This window comes from Diuraphis noxia, unplaced genomic scaffold (assembly GCF_037042655.1).
Source record: "Diuraphis noxia isolate RWA-SAM2 unplaced genomic scaffold, SU_Dnox_SAM2 contig0006, whole genome shotgun sequence".
Classification (NCBI taxonomy): domain Eukaryota; kingdom Metazoa; phylum Arthropoda; class Insecta; order Hemiptera; family Aphididae; genus Diuraphis; species Diuraphis noxia.
In genome coordinates, this window is record NW_028301716.1 from 2,371,357 (window position 1) to 2,389,534 (window position 18,178).

General features: G+C 37.2%; 6 protein-coding genes and 1 pseudogene across 6 annotated transcripts; 6 read left to right on the plus strand and 1 right to left on the minus strand.

Annotated features, from left to right (window-relative positions):
* Positions 1 to 6,561: 6,561 nt before the first annotated feature.
* On the plus strand, positions 6,562 to 8,247 carry LOC149054524 (uncharacterized; annotated as a pseudogene).
* Positions 8,248 to 8,481: 234 nt separating this feature from the next.
* LOC149054525 (uncharacterized) lies at positions 8,482 to 9,667 on the plus strand. The gene is made up of 4 exons (XM_089230091.1): positions 8,482 to 9,094; positions 9,164 to 9,262; positions 9,325 to 9,414; positions 9,469 to 9,667. The coding sequence occupies exons 1-4, from the start codon at positions 8,798 to 8,800 to the stop codon at positions 9,538 to 9,540; spliced, it is 558 nt and encodes a 185-aa protein (XP_089086217.1). The 5' UTR covers positions 8,482 to 8,797; the 3' UTR covers positions 9,541 to 9,667.
* A 142-nt stretch (positions 9,668 to 9,809) lies between these two features.
* LOC149054526 (uncharacterized) lies at positions 9,810 to 10,608 on the plus strand. The gene is made up of 2 exons (XM_089230088.1): positions 9,810 to 10,415; positions 10,475 to 10,608. Exons 1-2 carry the CDS (start codon positions 9,810 to 9,812, stop codon positions 10,556 to 10,558), a joined length of 690 nt encoding a protein of 229 aa, XP_089086214.1. The 3' UTR covers positions 10,559 to 10,608.
* Positions 10,609 to 10,707: 99 nt separating this feature from the next.
* On the minus strand, positions 10,708 to 11,979 carry LOC149054527 (uncharacterized). Its single transcript, XM_089230108.1, has one exon. It carries the CDS (start codon positions 11,977 to 11,979, stop codon positions 10,708 to 10,710), a length of 1,272 nt encoding a protein of 423 aa, XP_089086234.1.
* An 860-nt stretch (positions 11,980 to 12,839) lies between these two features.
* On the plus strand, positions 12,840 to 13,763 carry LOC149054528 (uncharacterized). Its single transcript, XM_089230109.1, has 2 exons — positions 12,840 to 12,878; positions 12,939 to 13,763. The coding sequence occupies exons 1-2, from the start codon at positions 12,840 to 12,842 to the stop codon at positions 13,761 to 13,763; spliced, it is 864 nt and encodes a 287-aa protein (XP_089086235.1).
* A 662-nt stretch (positions 13,764 to 14,425) lies between these two features.
* LOC149054529 (uncharacterized) lies at positions 14,426 to 15,187 on the plus strand. Its single transcript, XM_089230110.1, has one exon. It carries the CDS (start codon positions 14,426 to 14,428, stop codon positions 15,185 to 15,187), a length of 762 nt encoding a protein of 253 aa, XP_089086236.1.
* Positions 15,188 to 15,193: 6 nt separating this feature from the next.
* On the plus strand, positions 15,194 to 16,048 carry LOC149054530 (uncharacterized). The gene has a single exon (XM_089230111.1). The coding sequence runs from the start codon at positions 15,194 to 15,196 to the stop codon at positions 16,046 to 16,048; it is 855 nt and encodes a 284-aa protein (XP_089086237.1).
* Positions 16,049 to 18,178: the final 2,130 nt, after the last annotated feature.

Sequence of the window (18,178 nt, forward strand, 5' to 3'; positions counted from 1 at the left end):
ATGAATTTGTATTGCTCACGAGTATGGTATATAAGGGAGAGCATATTTTGGTCATGGAGTCTGTTAAGAACCCCTGAATGGTACATATTTTAGTTTTATTTATCTATATATGTTATTAACATATATTAACACATATTTTATTACAACGATAATGCAGAGTGTGTGTCGTACGACGTTGCTACCGTGGGAACCGCTGAATAAGGGTTTTCTTTATGTGAGACGGAGCACCGTCACGACAACACACAGGGGAGTCAGACAGTCGTAGAATAACCAGTGTCCGATTAACAATTTGTAATAAAAATACATTCATTATTTTAATCTTCAATTGGTGCGTACATTTTATTTTGTGTTGTGTGTAAAATCCATAACATTTTTGGTGGCAGCGGTAGGATCCGTAGATTCCGGTTTTACGCTTAAAGTAAAAAAAAATCTTTTTAAGTGTTTAAATAGCTAAGTAGATCGTGCACTGCGTCCGTGTAACCAAATACGACTCGCAGAAAATTCAAACACTCGGATCAACCCAGACACTTCAGACCTTTAACATTCAGACATTCTACCGAAAATTCCGGAAAAATACGTAAATAATATTCTTTTTATTATTATTAATATCGGCGTCAGCAAATTCTTGGGCGTGGCATTAGTGCGCCGCCCAAACCCGGCATCGGTCGGACCAGTTCAAGCAATCGGTAAGACACCACAATCGAAATCGATAGTAAAAATCGAAATCGATAGTCAAAATCGAAATCGATAGTCAGAATCGAAATCGATAGTCAAAATCGACATTGTTATCAATATTGATAAGAGTTATCAAACTTGATAAGAAGATTGATAACATTGTTTACAATAACAATCAACAATAACGGAGCAATATTCGAAACCCACTACCTGTAGTGGTCCCCGCGCCAGCTGTTTCGGGGCAAGCGAACGTCCATTCCACAAGAGCTGTCGAAGAGGATTTACGTCGTTTATGATTCTTTTCACTGAGAGCCAAGCAGATTCATTTACACACTTCCAACGGCAACACTCATGGCGGCGTCAATGCAGTTTGCGGTGTTGTGAGTAACAGAACATTTACTAACATACTAACAATTTAAATTAGTTATCGAATTTTTTTTTATTATTATTTTTTTTTATTATTGTCATAAAAACCACTAGTGATAACACTTAATAATCTATTTTAACTGTTTAGCAACAGTACTAGTTTTTTTTTTGGCATAGATCATTACTGCTTAATACTTAGTTGATGAGTGACACAGTAGATAATAATAGTAGGTCCCCTACCCCTGAATTGGAAGATAGTGAGGAAACTTTCGAGGACCCTGTCCCTGCTCCACGTCTCAGTCTTCCTGTTAGGGTTTCAAATCCACAATTTCCAGAATCTGAACGACCCGTTGCAGAAATTTCGGGGGATAATCTTTTTATAAACCAGAGCATTGAAGTTATAGAATCTAACGAGACGTTATTGCAAAACGTTAACCAAACAATAGCTGCCGTAGATAGCGTGCTTGTTCATACGAACCATACCTTGCAAACAAATATTCTAGATCAGACCATTGTGATGACCGACGACGAATCCATTCTACAACCATTAAATTCCGAAGCAGGAAATTCTCAACCAGCCGAAAATCTAGTAACAAATACATCAACACAGAACAACCCACAACAACTTCTATCGCAGTCAGGCAAAACCGTAGACACCATAGGGCTAGAAGCAGCCTTAAAACTATTACCAGCGACATTCAGTGGGGCGAACCAAGAGGATCTTGAGCTGTTCCTAGAACAATGTGAATTCGCAATTATGTGTGCCAATGAGAAAGCTAAGCAGCGACTACTCCAAGGCATTATTATCCGGCTTACGGGAAAGGCCCGGGCCGCCGTAAAATTCCGTTCGATTCAATCCTGGACCGAACTCAAAGATACATTAAAAACGTCATTAGAACCTCAGCGAACCACGACACATCTATATTTAGAACTCTATTCAAGTAAGCAGAAAAGTGATGAGGACGTCATGTCATATTCTTCGAGAATTGAGTCCTTACAGACCCTCATACTAGAACAGGAAACCAACGGAAAATCTGTAGAAGTCGCCACAGCATTGGAGGACAGTTTGAAAGCTCAGACCATTCAAGTTTTTATAGAAGGATTGGGAAAATTGAAAGATTTCATTAAGGCCCGAAATCCACCAACCCTTGAAAAAGCGATTCAAGCTGCACGAGAAGAGGAAAGGGTGAGAAAATCACTCGACGAGTCCAAGCGTTTTTATGAATCTTCTGTCAAACAAAACAATGGAAAAACGCACACAAAGAAACCTAGTACTCCTTGTTTCCATTGTGGGAAAATGGGACATTGGGCCAGAGACTGCAGGTCTCTCCAAGCTAAGCCCAATAATGTTCAAAAACATCAGAATCCCCAAAAAGCGACCGTTAGTACGATTACTTGCCGTTATTGCAAGAAACCAGGTCACACCAAGGAGGAGTGTAGGAAATTAAAATACGTGACTTCAAAGCGATCCGCAGAATCTACATCGACTACCTCACAAAACTCGAAAAACTCTTCACAGTCGGGAGCCGACGGCGGGCGCTAGGTAGGAAGCATGAAAACAGCCGCAATCTCATTCACAGGACTATCTAAAATAATACAGCTCGTCAGAAAATTGAACAAGATCATGTACAGTGTCAAAGCCCTCAGACCATTCCAACAGATCCCAAATTTTTAATTGACTCTGGCAGTGACTTAAATTTAATCAAACTCTCAGCATTGCGCGATGAAGTAATGGTATACGACCATACCGTGTACGAACTCAAGGGAATAACAGATACTTTTGTGATGACTCTAGGATCCGTCACTATCGAACTTCAAATTGGAGGTGAACGAAGACGTGTTGAATTCGAAGTGGTTAAATCCGATTTCCCAGTACCAAATGAAGGAATCTTAGGCAAACCATTTATTATCGGACAAGGAACCATAATCAACTACCAGTCAAAAGAATTAATCCTTCCTCCTCTTTGTAACTTAACAATACTACCAAGAACACAAACTCTCGTTGCCATTCCAGCTCCCAACAAAACAGAGGATTCAACTATTTTAATTTCTAGTCAAAGCATTACGAATGCCATCACCTGTGGAAATTGTGTCACCACAGTAAGAAATCATCTTATATACGTTCCACTTATTAATCCAACAGACAGTCAAGTTCAACTTCAAATTCCTGAGCTAGAGCAACTCGAGCATGAAGATTTCAACGAAGCTAATTTGCACTTATCACAAATCTCAGATAATACGGAACCTTGTGTTGATGGAAACAGAATTTCTCGCTTACACTCAGCCCTACGAACAGATCATTTAAACTCCGAAGAAAAATCTTCATTGCTTACCATTTGTGAGGAATACTTTGATGTGTTTCAATTGGAAGGGGATAAAATCACTGCGACAAACACCGTGACTCACGAAATCAAAACTTCTGGAGCCGTTCATCCAATTCATGAAAAACCATACCGATTACTCCAGCGACATCGGCAAGAAATAACAGAACAAATGGAGATTTTAGAACGAGAAGGTGTAATTGCTCCTAGTGATTCTCCATGGAACGCGACTCTTTTGGTTGTTCCAAATAAACCGGATGTTAACGGTGTTGAAAAATATCGAGTATGCGTTGATTTTCGACGACTCAATCAAGTTACAGTGGGGGATGCTTTTCCACTTCCCAATATTACGGACATCCTGGACCAATTAGGAAAGTCCAAATACTATAGTACGCTCGATTTAGCTCAAGGATATCATCAGGTACCAATGAACCCGGCAGACCGCGAAAAGACAGCCTTCTCCACGGATAAAGGCCATTTCGAATTTTTGCGGATGCCGTTTGGTCTAAAAGGTGCCCCCGGAACATTCCAGAGGACGATGAACAAAGTACTCTCAGGCCTGAATGGGTTAAAAGCATTAGTATATCTTGATGACATCATTATTTATGCTAAAGACCTCCCAGATCATTCACAAAAACTTACAGAAATTTTGGAAAGGCTTAGACAATTCAATTTAAAACTACAGCCCTTGAAATGCGAATTTCTGAGGAAAGAGGTCACTTATTTAGGACATCAAATTACTGACGAAGGCGTTAAGCCTGACTCGAAATTGGTTGAGTGTGTTCAGAATTTTCCAATACCCCAAAACGTAAAATGTATTAAATCGTTCTTGGGACTCTCTGGGTATTATAGACGTTTCATTCAAAATTATGGACAGATAGCTAAACCACTAACTTCGTTACTAAAAAGGGATGAGCCATTAAAGTGGAGTGATCTATGTCAACAGTCATTCGAAAAACTGAAAACCCTTCTAATAAATTATCCGATCCTTCAGTACCCAGATTTCACTAGACCGTTCAATCTTACCTGTGACGCCAGCAACTACGCAATTGGTTGTGTACTTTCTCAGGGACCCATTGGGAAGGACCTACCAATTGCTTATGCATCCAGAACATTGAATAAAGCTGAAATAAACTACAATACGACCGAAAAAGAATTAGCAAGCATAGTATGGGGAGTTAAAACTTTTCGGCCGTACCTTTTTGGCCAACAGTTCAACATTATAACAGACCATCGGGCATTGGTGTGGCTGTTCAACCTAAAGGACCCAGGTTCACGGCTAACGCGGTGGCGTTTAAAATTGGAGGAACACCAATACACCATTCATTACAAACCTGGCGCTAATAACACAAATGCAGATGCTTTAAGTCGAATAAATCAAGTCGTCACCAGATCCTCGAAAGCTGCAGAGAATTCAAAATATCCAGACAATTCAGAACCATCAGAAACTTCCGATACTCCGAATGCTCAAAACACTCATCAAGCTAGTTCTTCGGGAGAAATACAAATTTCCGAAAATTATCAGGAATTTCTGCAAGCAGATTCCAGTCTTAAGAAACCAACTAAAAAGATTAGCGAAGTATCAGGGAATATATTCGAAATGGATCATAACATTTCCTTGGTATGTGGCGTTTCGGCGGATTTCGAGATGACACACGGAATAGCCGTACAAATGAGAAGAAAATTTGGCAACCTAGCACAGCTACGTAGACTACAGAAAAAGGTTACCGAGGTAGCATCACTAGAAATAGCAGACAGAAACATATTCTTCCTCATTACTAAAGAAAAGTTCTGGCAAAAGCCGACCTGCGCAGATATTTTTCAAAGTCTTCAGAATCTCAAGAAAATTTGCCAAGAGCGGAAAGTCATGCGACTTGCTTGTCCGCGTTTAGTGATAGATCGGGACGGCATTAAATGGGAAACCGTCCGGAGCATGTTATACTACACGTTCCGAAATTCGGAAATAGAAATACAAATCGTGACACAAGAACGGTTAACGGAAGAAAACCAGTTACGAATCATTCGAGAATTCCACGAAACTCCTTTGGGGGGACATCAAGGAATAAATCGGACATATCAAAGAATATTACAACAACATCACTGGAAGGGAATGAGACAGATGTTCAAAACATATATCCTTTCCTGCGAAACTTGCCAACGTCAGAAAATACCAAATCGATCAGTAAAAGAACCAATGGTTATTACCACAACCGCTTCCAGACCCTTTGAGAAAATTTTCATGGATATTGTAGGACCATTTCCTAAATCTCATAAAGGAAATATATTCATCTTAACTCTTCAAGATGACCTTTCTAAATTTGCATGGGCAGTCCCCATGATAAATCATGAAGCAAACACGGTAGCATACCATTTTGTAACCCAATTTGTGTGCTTACATGGACTTCCGAAAAGTCTTGTCACAGACTGTGGAACGTAATTTCTGAGCCACGTATTCAGAGAAGTATGTCAACTCCTAAAGATCAAACAAATTTCAACCACACCATATCATCCTCAAATCCATGGCTCTCTAGAGCGTAGCCACAGAACATTAGGAGATTACTTACGAAGTTTTGTTGACAAAGATCCTCAAAATTGGGACACTTATGTTCCATTCGCGATGTTCTGTCATAATTCGACCGTACATACAGCAACCAAATTTCAACCATATCAATTAGTTTATGGTAATGAAATAACAGTTCCTCATTCATTCACTCGAGACCCAGAACCTCAATACAACTATGAGGATTATCACTTTGAGATGAAGAAACAACTGCAGGAAGCTCATAAATTAGCGAGAGCAGAGCTATTGGAAAGCAAACACAAATCTAAAGAGCGTTATGATAAATCAATAGCACCTTTAAATCTTGCTGAAGGGGATAGAGTCCTAATACAAGACAAGGCCCGTAAGGGAAAACTAGCTCCAAAATGGTTAGGTCCTTACCCCATAGTAGATATCCAACCAGATTCACCAAATGTTACGATACTTAAGAGAAACAAACCTGTAAAGGTACACCGGAACCTTTTAAAACAAATTCATGAAAGAACATAACTATGTTTCAGACTCAGCCTAATTTCAATAAGCATCACAGAACCTTCTATCAATGATTTGGACCATAAAAATCATTACCAAGTATTCAATCTAACGTCATTCAAGAACCAACAAGGGATCTATTATGAGTCAAATGGAGTAGCCAGATTGTCACATGTTAATTGGGAATTGGTAATCTCCTTGGATGTACAATTATTAATTTCAAAATACCATGTCATCATGGCTCACTATGAAGCAACTACGACCATTTGTAAAAATATGAACAACAGATTTGGTAGTGTGGAAATTGAGGAGATTTGCTCTCTGTTTATACAACAATTTTCTAGAGCGACTTTGCCATATTTAAACGAGATCGAAGCTAATCACAGAAGTCTAATGTTAGCAATTGGTAATGGTGGTAATAAAGTTCGACGGGGATTGGGGCAAACCTTCAGGCGTGTGGCCAACGTTCTGTACGGTGTATGCTCAAAGATTGATGTTGAATTCATTATAAATCAAATAACAGAACTAAACAGAAGCAAAGTACTTAGCAAAAACAATATTCCAGAGAAAATCAGGTTCCTACAAGCAGAAGTAAATCACTCTACACAACAATTAGAACTTCAACAACAAAAGGTAGAACAAAACCTCCAGTACCTACAAGCACAAGCAAATACTACTATCCAAAACCTTAATAAATTGGCGTTCAGAACCAAAGTATTAGAACAATCATTACTATTTGAACTAGTATTAAATAAGTACGCTTATGAAACACAGAACCTTATCTCTATAATAAACACAGCCTTAGATGGAAAAATTCACACTAGTGTCTTTACCCCACAGCATATTATTAAAGAACTTCTTGAAATTAAGGCAGACTTGCCGATTGGAAATACTTTTCCATTGGAAGTAAATACAGAATCTCTTAATGATATTCTCCGAATCTCTGAAAAAACTATATTCTTTAAAGACAACTATCTTATCTATGTAATAGAAATTCCACTAATTTCCAGTGAAGAATACAATATATACCACCCGATACCTTTACCTATAATCCACAGTGAACAAAATATTTTCTTAGTTGACCCTGAAATAGATTATTTAGGTGTAAGCAGTGACAATGAGAATTTTATTGTTTTAGATAACGTAAAATGGGGAGAATGTATAACATTAAATCCCTATAGAGTTTGTAGAGGTAATCAACATATCCAACATTGTGCAGAATCGGATGTATGTGTAGTTTCATTACTAGTGAATAACCAATTTAATCCAGACAATTGCAAGTTCAAATTCATTTCCTTAAAAACCCCTATATGGCATCAGTTGGTGCAAACTAATTCATGGATCTATTACACCCAACTGGAAGTAGGTACCGTCACTTGCACAAATCCAATAAGAAATTCCAAGATAGAAATTGAGGGCGTGGGCAGAATAACTATACCCCCATCTTGTAAAATCAATCTCAGAAACTCTATATTATTTTCTAATAACAAACCTAGTAGGGAAGTTCATTCAGACATTATACCAGTAAATTCTAGGAATGAACTGTTACACACATTGACAGATAAAGTCAAAACAATTATTCCTCAAAACCTTACAAATAAAATCCTAATTCAAAATTTGAACCAACTAACTAATAAAGCAGTTGAGTTAAATAAACTTTCACATACATTGGCTGAACCTTCATTAATTTTTAATATTAACATTCATGTTATTTTCATTTATATTATTGTAATACTAACAATATTAACAACTAGTATATTAGGTCTTAGATTAAGAAAAAATGTCACAAAACTATACAACCCTGAAATACCAGAAGCAGAATAATCTAATGGTATTCAGGATATCCAAGTATAAATTATTTTCTTTTATTATTTTTTTTTTTATTATTTTTATTATTTTATTGTCAAACTGAGCTGACCCCCAAATAACAGAAAATTCGAAACTTTACAGAAACTTTTAATTTGAGTGAAACACTGTGGTCATTGGACCCCCGTGTCTCATTTAGTCTGGGGGGTGTTAAGAACCCCTAAATGGTACATATTTTAGTTTTATATATCTATATATGTTATTAACATATATTAACACATATTTTATTACAACGATAATGCAGAGTGTGTGTCGTACGACGTTGCTACCGTGGGAACCGCTGAATAAGGGTTTTCTTTATGTGAGACGGAGCACCGTCACGACAACACACAGGGGAGTCAGACAGTCGTAGAATAACCAGTGTCCGATTAACAATTTGTAGCTATACTTAAGATTTTTACTACCAATTTTAATAAAAATACATTCATTATTTTAATCTTCAATTGGTGCGTACATTTTATTTTGTGTTGTGTGTAAAATCCATAACAAGTCTAAAAAAATAGACGGATGTAGAACTATATTAAATCGAAGAGATCTTATGACAATTCAAGTTTTAGAGAGCACAATTCTTGAAACCATAACAATGAAAATCGCCATCACACGACCTATTATTTTAAATCAAATCGATCAAATAACCGACTACCTTAAAACCGATTTTAATGTTGATAAATCAGCGAAACTTGAAGAAGTAGTTTCAATAACAAAAGGAATTCATGCCGAATTAATCACAAGCCATATACCGAAAAACAAACAGAGTTTCATACATCAGATAAAATTACTCGCAACTGAACAGCTGACAATCAAATGGATGGAAAAGCTGAATAACTCTATAAATGTATGAAAATTTATTTAAATATTTCGATAGTTAAAATTTTCGTATCATGATTACTTATTTTTATTACAGAATAAAACGGAAGCTTTTAACGTTGACATATCGCCACCAAGATACTCAATTTTGTCACCGTCGATTATACATGACGAAAACGATTTATCACAGTCACTGGTAACTTAAAAATTAAAAAAAAAAAAATATTTTTCTCGAGTTAACCGTCATTTTATTTTTAGGGTGCTGACGAGGAAAGGGGGTTTCGAGAATACTTTTCAACACGTTCAAGTTTACCAACGAGGGCACCAATTCGGAAAATCAAACCTATGGTAATACACACATTATTTACTTGATAAACGGATATTGATAAATTTTTATTACAGGCTGTTGACGAGAACGATGGGCCGACTTACTTTAACAGATTTTCACCATCCCTCCCATCTTTGTTTGACTAAACAGACGGCAAGTCTCAATCAACTCAGAGGAATACGAAATTAATTTTTTATTTAATAATATCTTATTAATGATGATAATAAATATTCTTTATATCATAACATGTGTGTTATTCATTTCGTTATACATATCCCCACCATAAAGGATAGAGTAGGGATTAATCCCCGCTCCACACGGCAGCACTGCATAAAACGTGTGACACGAGCATAGGACAAGTCAGTCGTAACCCGCTCTTCAAGAAGTGACAATTTTGTGCGTTTGATCCATCATAATGGCTAGTCAACTTATCGACTGTTCGACTTTTTTCGTGGATGATAATATTTTTATAAATATAGGTCTAGATCAGGATTTCTTGTTAAATTGTGTTGTATGTATTACAAGTAACATGCAATGTGTAAAAATGAGTGTGGACTTATATGAATCGCTTAATGTATTACTTAAAAACATCAATTTTTCACTACCATCACATTTACTGTTAGAGGAGTTTAAATTGATGTCAATCGAAGAGTGCAACGGCAACAACATACTGTCAATCAAATGTTTGCTTCAAGACCAGAATGTGCAGTTGACAAAAGGGAATGTTGCAAGGATCTTACAGTTAAGTGGTGCCATTGAAGAAGTTATTCAGATGAAAACAATGTACACACGGCCCACTGCATTGGATCAGGCATGTAAGATTTCAATGTTTCTCGGAAAGGAAATGCCGTTATCTAAAGATACAGCCATAACCGATGTTGAAGATTATTTGAACCGCATCGAAGTTAGGAAACTGAAAGAATGTATTCCAGTCGCAGGTACTTGCTTAATAGCAGATTTGAAAATCAAAGCACTCAAACAATTAGCAAGAGGCTGGTTATCTTATTCGGCAAAAATTGAGGTAATACAAACATATTTTTGCATATTATTTTATACTAAACAAAAACATTTTTTTTTTAGCCTGAAGTCAGCAGACCTAAGACAAGAGCATTCGTAGCACGTGAAAGGGAAATAGCAAGCCGTAGATTGAGTTTTGGAAAATAATTAATTATGTAATATTTTATTGTGACTTTGGTACATTAATAAAAAAAAAAAAATGTAATATTTTATACTTACATTTTTATTGTGGCTTTGGTCGATGATAATAAAAAACAACGTGGTGTTTAAAAAAAGTATTTTTATTTACAAACTATTTACAATTTCCTTACATCGCCATTAAAAGGGTTATAAGTTATAATTTTATCGTGTAAAATTAGACAATAAGCTGCAGTCTTCGCTGGAATGGCTTTGCCTGTTTCGAACTCGATGCGTAAATCAACAGTCGACGATTTTACGTTGTCGTTTTGTCGTGATAAATCTACGACTATGATTGGTACGTATTGTTCAAAAATGGTTTTTGACAGTAGAGGCTCACTATATTCTCTATCGTAGTATGATTTTTGGAAATCTGTATATGCTTTATATAAAATGGCCGTAACGTTGTTTGTGAAATCTGAACGGAAATCTTCGTATGGATACACCTCAGAATTTAGATGTATTTTAAGGTTTTTCAGGTAACAGTGATCGAATCGTCCAGACGGATTAAATAAATTATTTTTTCGATCTGTTTGAAAGCCAATTAATGCAAATCTGGGTTTCTCGAGCAAACTGCTCGATTTAACCGTCCACGAATGAGAAGTGTTCTGAGGGAGAACCGGATATTCGCACAAGTCCCAATTTCTGAACGCACACGAAAGTTGTTTACGAGAGTCTAATACTTTTAATAGTTTTATTTTTTCTTTGTCACTCACCCTGATAACCGGCATCTTCCAAATAATTTTACTCAGCTCAATCACTACTTTTTTGAGTTTTTCTTTATTGTCATTCGCAGTGGTCTCGGAAACGTACAACGCATCAGAGTCCGTAGACGATCTGTTTAAAATGATTTGTTGGTTGCAGTTGAGTAGTATTTTTTTATAATCTTCACAAAATCCTAACAAGTATTTGAGCGGGATACAACCAGCAAATTTGTTATTTAACGTGAAATTTTTATTTTCACTGACATTCATTTCTACGTCCCAAGCAGCATTTTTTAGATTGTTTAATTCATTCGGTGTGTGTGAGCAAAACCCTTTAAGACTCGATGATATTCCAGAAGATTTTAATTTTTGTATTTCAACACCGTTAATTTCATACCGGATTTCAGAAAACAAAAATGCCAAACCATTATTTGTAAAATTAATTTTGTTCGCATTAATTTCGTTCGCATATGATGCAATATCTGCCGGTATATTTAATTTACCTTCAATATAGAGATAGCTCTCGCAGGGGAGAGTGTAAGCGTCCATATTTTGAATGGATATTCTAATTTCGTCGTTATTGGATAAAGCTGTTGAAGAATAGGGGAGGAAAGAGTGGTACTGCATTTGAGTTATTTTGCATTCATCTTCATATCCGCCGGCCACATCCAAATACATGTCATCCATGATTATAGAACTTTTAAAGACCGTAGAAATGATAGATTGTTCTTTGTTAGTTTCTTTACAATCGGCGTACGTCTCGACGTATTAATCTTGTTAGTAGAACTGTAGCGACTCTTGATAGCATTTCTTTTTATATAGCTGTTGAACTTAATAGCCATTTTAATGTTTAATTTGTATACGAACTGTGATTGGCTCCCCTCTTAAATTGATCAAATTATTATCTTTATCTCTTAGTACTATATTCACTTTACTTATAGACGAAGAATTAAGCCGGTAGAAAACTAAATGTTTTGGGACTTCTATGATTTTATGTCCAGGCGGTGAAGAAGGGAAAAACTCGTGTATAGTCTGGCTCGGTATACCATTACTGAATGAACCAGAAATTAGATTGCAATCTATTTTTATACAGTTAACTTTCATTATGTTGACTATCCGTTCAGATTCGTGTAGTGTCTTGGCAGAATAAACTTTATTCTCAAACCTTAATATTTTCGATATATTATGTTCAATAGTGAAATCAACATCATGACTACACGTCATCGAGCATTTCAATGTGCTTCCATCGGCCTTGAGTTGAAACAAAGTAACATGATTCGGTAATAGTTTTTGAATCATCGACTCCAAGTTAGTTATTTCGTACGATCCCGTAGGTATAGTCACAGTCACACATTTTCCGAGTGAATCGTGAAAACCTATTGTATTGCAATCCGATTCTACGTTTGGTATAGAATTATGTGTTTGCAGGCTTAAAAGACACAGCTGAGAGGTATTTTGTACTTCTAACGGCGGGAAAATATCACAAGACATTTCGCTGGAATTGCCGTTTAATGTTATCGTGTACATGATAAAAATTTCAAACACAAATGACCACAATTATATGTGTTATAACGTTGATGCCTAGTGTAATTATATTGTATTTTACATCCGCTGAGGTACGATTGTAGTTCCAGTGGTGGTGGTAGATTTCCAAAACTGTCGTAATATTCTACTTGTTTTCCGATGTTCAACGAGTTCTGCGTAACGATCTGTATGTGGACGATGTGGTCACTGGTGCCGACTGTGTAGAAAGTGCGCTTCGACTTCAACAAAATCTCATAAAAGTTCTAAAGAATGGGCAGTTTGAACTACGTAAATGGTCCAGTAACTCGGCTAAGGTATTAGACGCCTTACCCAAAGAACATCGACAAAACCAAGACGTTACGTTTAACGGAGGTGAAATTGAGTTTACCAAAGTACTTGGTTTAAAGTGGGAGCCAAATAGTGACGTATTAACCTATCAACACCAAACGAATTCTATACAGTTTAGCAAACGTCATATTTTATCGGAAATCGCGCGTATTTACGACCCTATTGGGCTGTTAGCGCCTGTAACCACTCATCTCAAGAAGCTTATGAAATATTTATGGTCACTGGGTGTTGGATGGGATGACCCATTGCCCCAAGACGCGATGGATGCTTGGAAGTGTTATCACAATGAATTACCACTAATAATAGGACAAGTACGAGTGCGACGACAAGTTACTTGCACCGGATCGACCTACGAACTACATGGATTTTGCGACAGCTCGGAGATTGCCTACGCCGCTGCTGTGTACATCTTAGCTCGAAGACCAGACGGGACCATGCATTGTCAGCTTCTAATGGGCAAATCAAAAGTAGCACCCGAAAAAAAGTTGTCCATTCCCAGATTGGAATTATGCGGAGCACTACTCCTCGCTCGAGTTATCACTTATGTAACGAGCCCTTCTAGGATTGTCAAGAAGTTGAATGGAATAATCAACACTTGATGTTTTTTGAATAATATTTTATTTATTACAAGTCCAATAATTAATAATATTGAAAAAATGACTAAGTTCAATTAATTTATTTAATGGTAATAACGAGATGTGACTTCTAGTGTGTTCAGCTTCCAGTCGCTAGTTGTTGGTAAGTTCGTCTGACTATCGTACGGTCTACGAGCTCCTCTCGTAGAGAAATCCCTAGTCCCTACTCCAGTGGTCATATCTATGTTACGTAACTCTCATGGCCATATATGGTGCGTGTGACTGTGGCTTGTGGTTACACGGACAGTTAACCGGATGTTCCTTATATAAAACATTGTAACACGATCTCCATAAAACACACAATTCCTGCGTGGCCTATTTATATATAATATAATATAGAATATTTATATGAGTAGTGAGATATATAGTGTCAGATGTATTATGACTATTATTAGCACTACGCCGCTGCTCTCCAGCATTATTATTATGATATTACTACCAGGGACTCATAAGTAAATATAGATAAAGTCACAGCTCGTTACACTTATGTGCGTACCAACCTAACTACATTACAGATAAGCCGCACCACTGCCTGGTCGGACTCAACAGTAGCTCTAGCATGGATAAAAACACCAACTTCGAAACTAAAAACTTTTGTAGCAAACCGTGTTGCCCAGATACAGCATATGACGTCACCAGATACATGGAGACACGTGCCAACTGCACATAATCCGGCAGACTGTGCATCGCGTGGTTTGACCCCAGGAGAATTAGTCAACCATACCATGTGGTGGATGGGGCCAGACTATCTGAAGAAACCAGAGGAGTTATGGCCTAAAATCGACATAATCGCATCAGATGAGAACGAAAAAAATGAACACGTTGAGACCAAAATAGTTACACTGATGACTACTGAAACCATAACCGAATGCCCACTCCTATATCAATCGGACAATTGGCCTAAAATTCTGCGTTTAACTTCTTACTGGCTTCGAATGCGCGATTGTTTACGGAAGAAGGCCGTGCCAGATAAAGCTGTTCCACCCGCCACAGTGGAGACAACCAATGCGATGTGGGCTCTGGTTCACTGGACGCAAAGAGTTTTCTTCGCAGAAGAGATAGAAAACCTGCGGAACCACCGTAAGTGTTCCATAAAGTTACGGACATTGGCCCCTTTTTTGGACAAACAGAATCTACTTCGAGTGGGAGGACGCCTGCGACATTCAGATTTGTCCTACAATGGAAAATACCCAGTGCTTTTGCCCAAAGAAGCTCGCTTGACGGCAGTTCTGATTGACTACGTGCACCGTAGTAATTGCCATCCAGGTCCCAACGCAGTACAAAACATTCTGCAACAGTCCTTTTGGATAATATCGGTGCGAGGTGTTATCCGAAAGAGAATACATCGTTGCATACCTTGCTTCCGAGCTAGTCCTCGGTCCCCATAGCCATTTATGGGGAACCTTCCACGTGCGCGTTTGGACCACGTAAAGGCCTTTAATAAAACCGGCGTAGACTTTGCAGGTCCTTTTAATGTAAAGGCCGCACTGTTACGAAAACTTCGCATAACAAAAGCATATTTGTGCGTCCTTGTGTGCATGTCAACCACCGCAGTGCATTTGGAACTCGCATCGGACCTTTCTACACCGACGTTCATGGCAGCTCTAGATCGGTTTCTCGCACGTCGAGGGCAATGTTCGGACATGCATAGTGACTGTGGCACGAATTTTACTGGTACTCAACGGTATCTGAGTGAAGTTCATGACATCATCAGTTCGCAGGCCTACACGCGTCATGTAACTGAGAAGCAGATAACATGGCATTTTAATCCACTATCAGCCCCTCACATGGGTGGAATGTGGGAAGCAGCTGTTAAGTCGGCGAAAACATTGTTGAGAAGAGTCATACAAGATCAAATACTGACATACGAAGAGCTGAACACCATTTTGCATCGAGTAGAAGCGTCTCTAAACTCACTACCCCTAGGTGCATTATCGTCAGACCCCAATGATTACACGCCGTTAACCGCTGGCCATTTTATATCGATGGGACCGCCGGCTAAGATACCAGTACCAGACAACGAAGATCGTCCGGTCTCCGTCAGCTTGCGACAACGATGGACACTGGTCAAACAAATCCAACAACACTTCTGGCAAAGATGGCAGCGGGAGTATTTAACAACGTTGCAACCACGCAAAAAATGGCTGAAAATAGCCATAGACCTCCAGGTGGGTCAACTTGTTCTAATCAAAGAACCATCACCAGCCCTCACGTGGAAAACCGCGCGTATCGTGGAAGTTTACCCATGAACGGATGCCATAACCCGGGTCGCTGATGTCAAGTTGGCCAACGGCACCGTTCTACGTCGTCCCGTGGTTAAGCTGTGCCCTTTGCCACTATCCAATTGAAGGTCGCTACTTTCAAGGAGGCCGGTATGTTCGGAACGTGAAGCAGTTATACGGCGTCCCGGTTCATATCGGCAAATGCGTTGCTGCAGTATGCAGGCCGCCCGGCACCTATGACCAGTACCGTTCGGCCTACCGTCCGACTCACCACGTTAACTACCGACCGACCGTTCATAGCCATTGTTACCGTCATCGTTTTGTGTATCATTCTGAACATATACCGTCATCACTACCAGTACCGTCCACCAACCATACCTTGAGCCGTTGATTGTCCAGCGGACTGCTGTCGCCCAACACGGTTTTTATATACATATATTTTGTTATTATTGTGTTTATACCGTAATTAGTTTTTACCTAACATTATTATTATTTATTGTATTAATTATTGCCCTCCGCTGGCCAGCACTATTGTGCCCCCTACTTCACCTAAAGTATTAGTTATTATTATCATTTTTATTTGAATAGTAGCACCCGGTGACACCGTGGCAAACATAAGTTGTTGCACCATTATTTATCCTTTTGATCTTACATACCGATTATACAGTCCATTCCTACCTCCGATCATTTACAGAAAAAATCATTAAAAAAAAACCCTGTCTGGGAATACCTACAATTACAACTATGGTTTAACATAAGTATAAGATATTATTACTTATTATATGTATTAAAAATAAGCTATTACAATTATTGTTTGTTTTATCTACAAAAACTATTAATATTTAAATTATGTTTAATAATCTTACACTGAAGAAGAAGGTGTATTATCCAACATCGATGTTGATGGTGATGACTGATAATCACTTTGACTTTGCGAATCAGTTTGTTGAGTATTACCTTCGTCTTCATCAGTTTCATCAACATTATCACTAATAAACCAAAAACAATATTAATTGAATTACAGTATAAAAAATAAAAAGCAATCATAAATATTAAATGGTAAGTATAGGACATAGGTATATATCATATATGTCATATGATCATAACTCATAAGTAGGTATCCTTACTTTCCAACAAGAGATTTTAAATTTTTAAACTCCAAATGAATGTTTGGGTGGTGAGACCTCAGATGAGATATTAAATTGCTTGTATTTCCACCTTTAGCTTCAAACTGTTTTTTACACTTATTACATACACCTTTATCTTTATTATTTTTACTAAAGTATATCCAAATTTTTGAACGTTGCTTGGCCATACCTGAAAAATAATTAGGGAAGTATTTAAAAAATAGATAGTACTTAACTTATAAGAAATATAAAAATGGTACATACATTTAATTGAAAAATATGTTTATTAGGGACAATGTAGCTCACCAAGCAACAAAAATATTGCTTGGTGTCTTAGGTCGGTATAGATAGTACTTAACTTATAAGAAATATAAAAGTGGTACATACATTTATTGAAAAATAAGTTTATTAGGGACAATGTAGCTCACTAAGCAACAAAAATATTGCTTGGTGTCCTAGGTCGGTTAAATAAAGAGTTACCAATCATTCGTTTTCAGAATGATTGTGATATGAAATTTTGGTGATAAATTGAATGTTTGGTTTTATAATTGGTTGAAATTATAAATAATTTAATATAATATAATAATAATGACCAGACATAAAATTCTAAAAAAAAAGTACATTTTAAAGTGTAGCTTTATAGTTATACATGCATACTCCAATGTGAACCAAGGTACAATACCTACATGTTATAGGTACTATGGCATGAACCATTTTTAAGGTTTTTAAGACAATTTAATTTTAAAAAAAATTGATTTGGAAACTTGCCAAAAATATTAACATAATATACTTTACTTATGTTTTACTAATATGCAAAAATAGATTAAATCATAATAAATAATGAAATAATGTAATTAATTCAAAGACTCGCAGCGTCTCAAAATCATAGTTTTAAATTAAAACTTTTTATATGGATGTACTATACATATAGTAACATACCTACTGGCTACTACTATTTAAACATTTGTACATTAACATTATATAGAGATACTGCCTATTCTTAATGTTAATTTCATTCTGATTTAGAGTT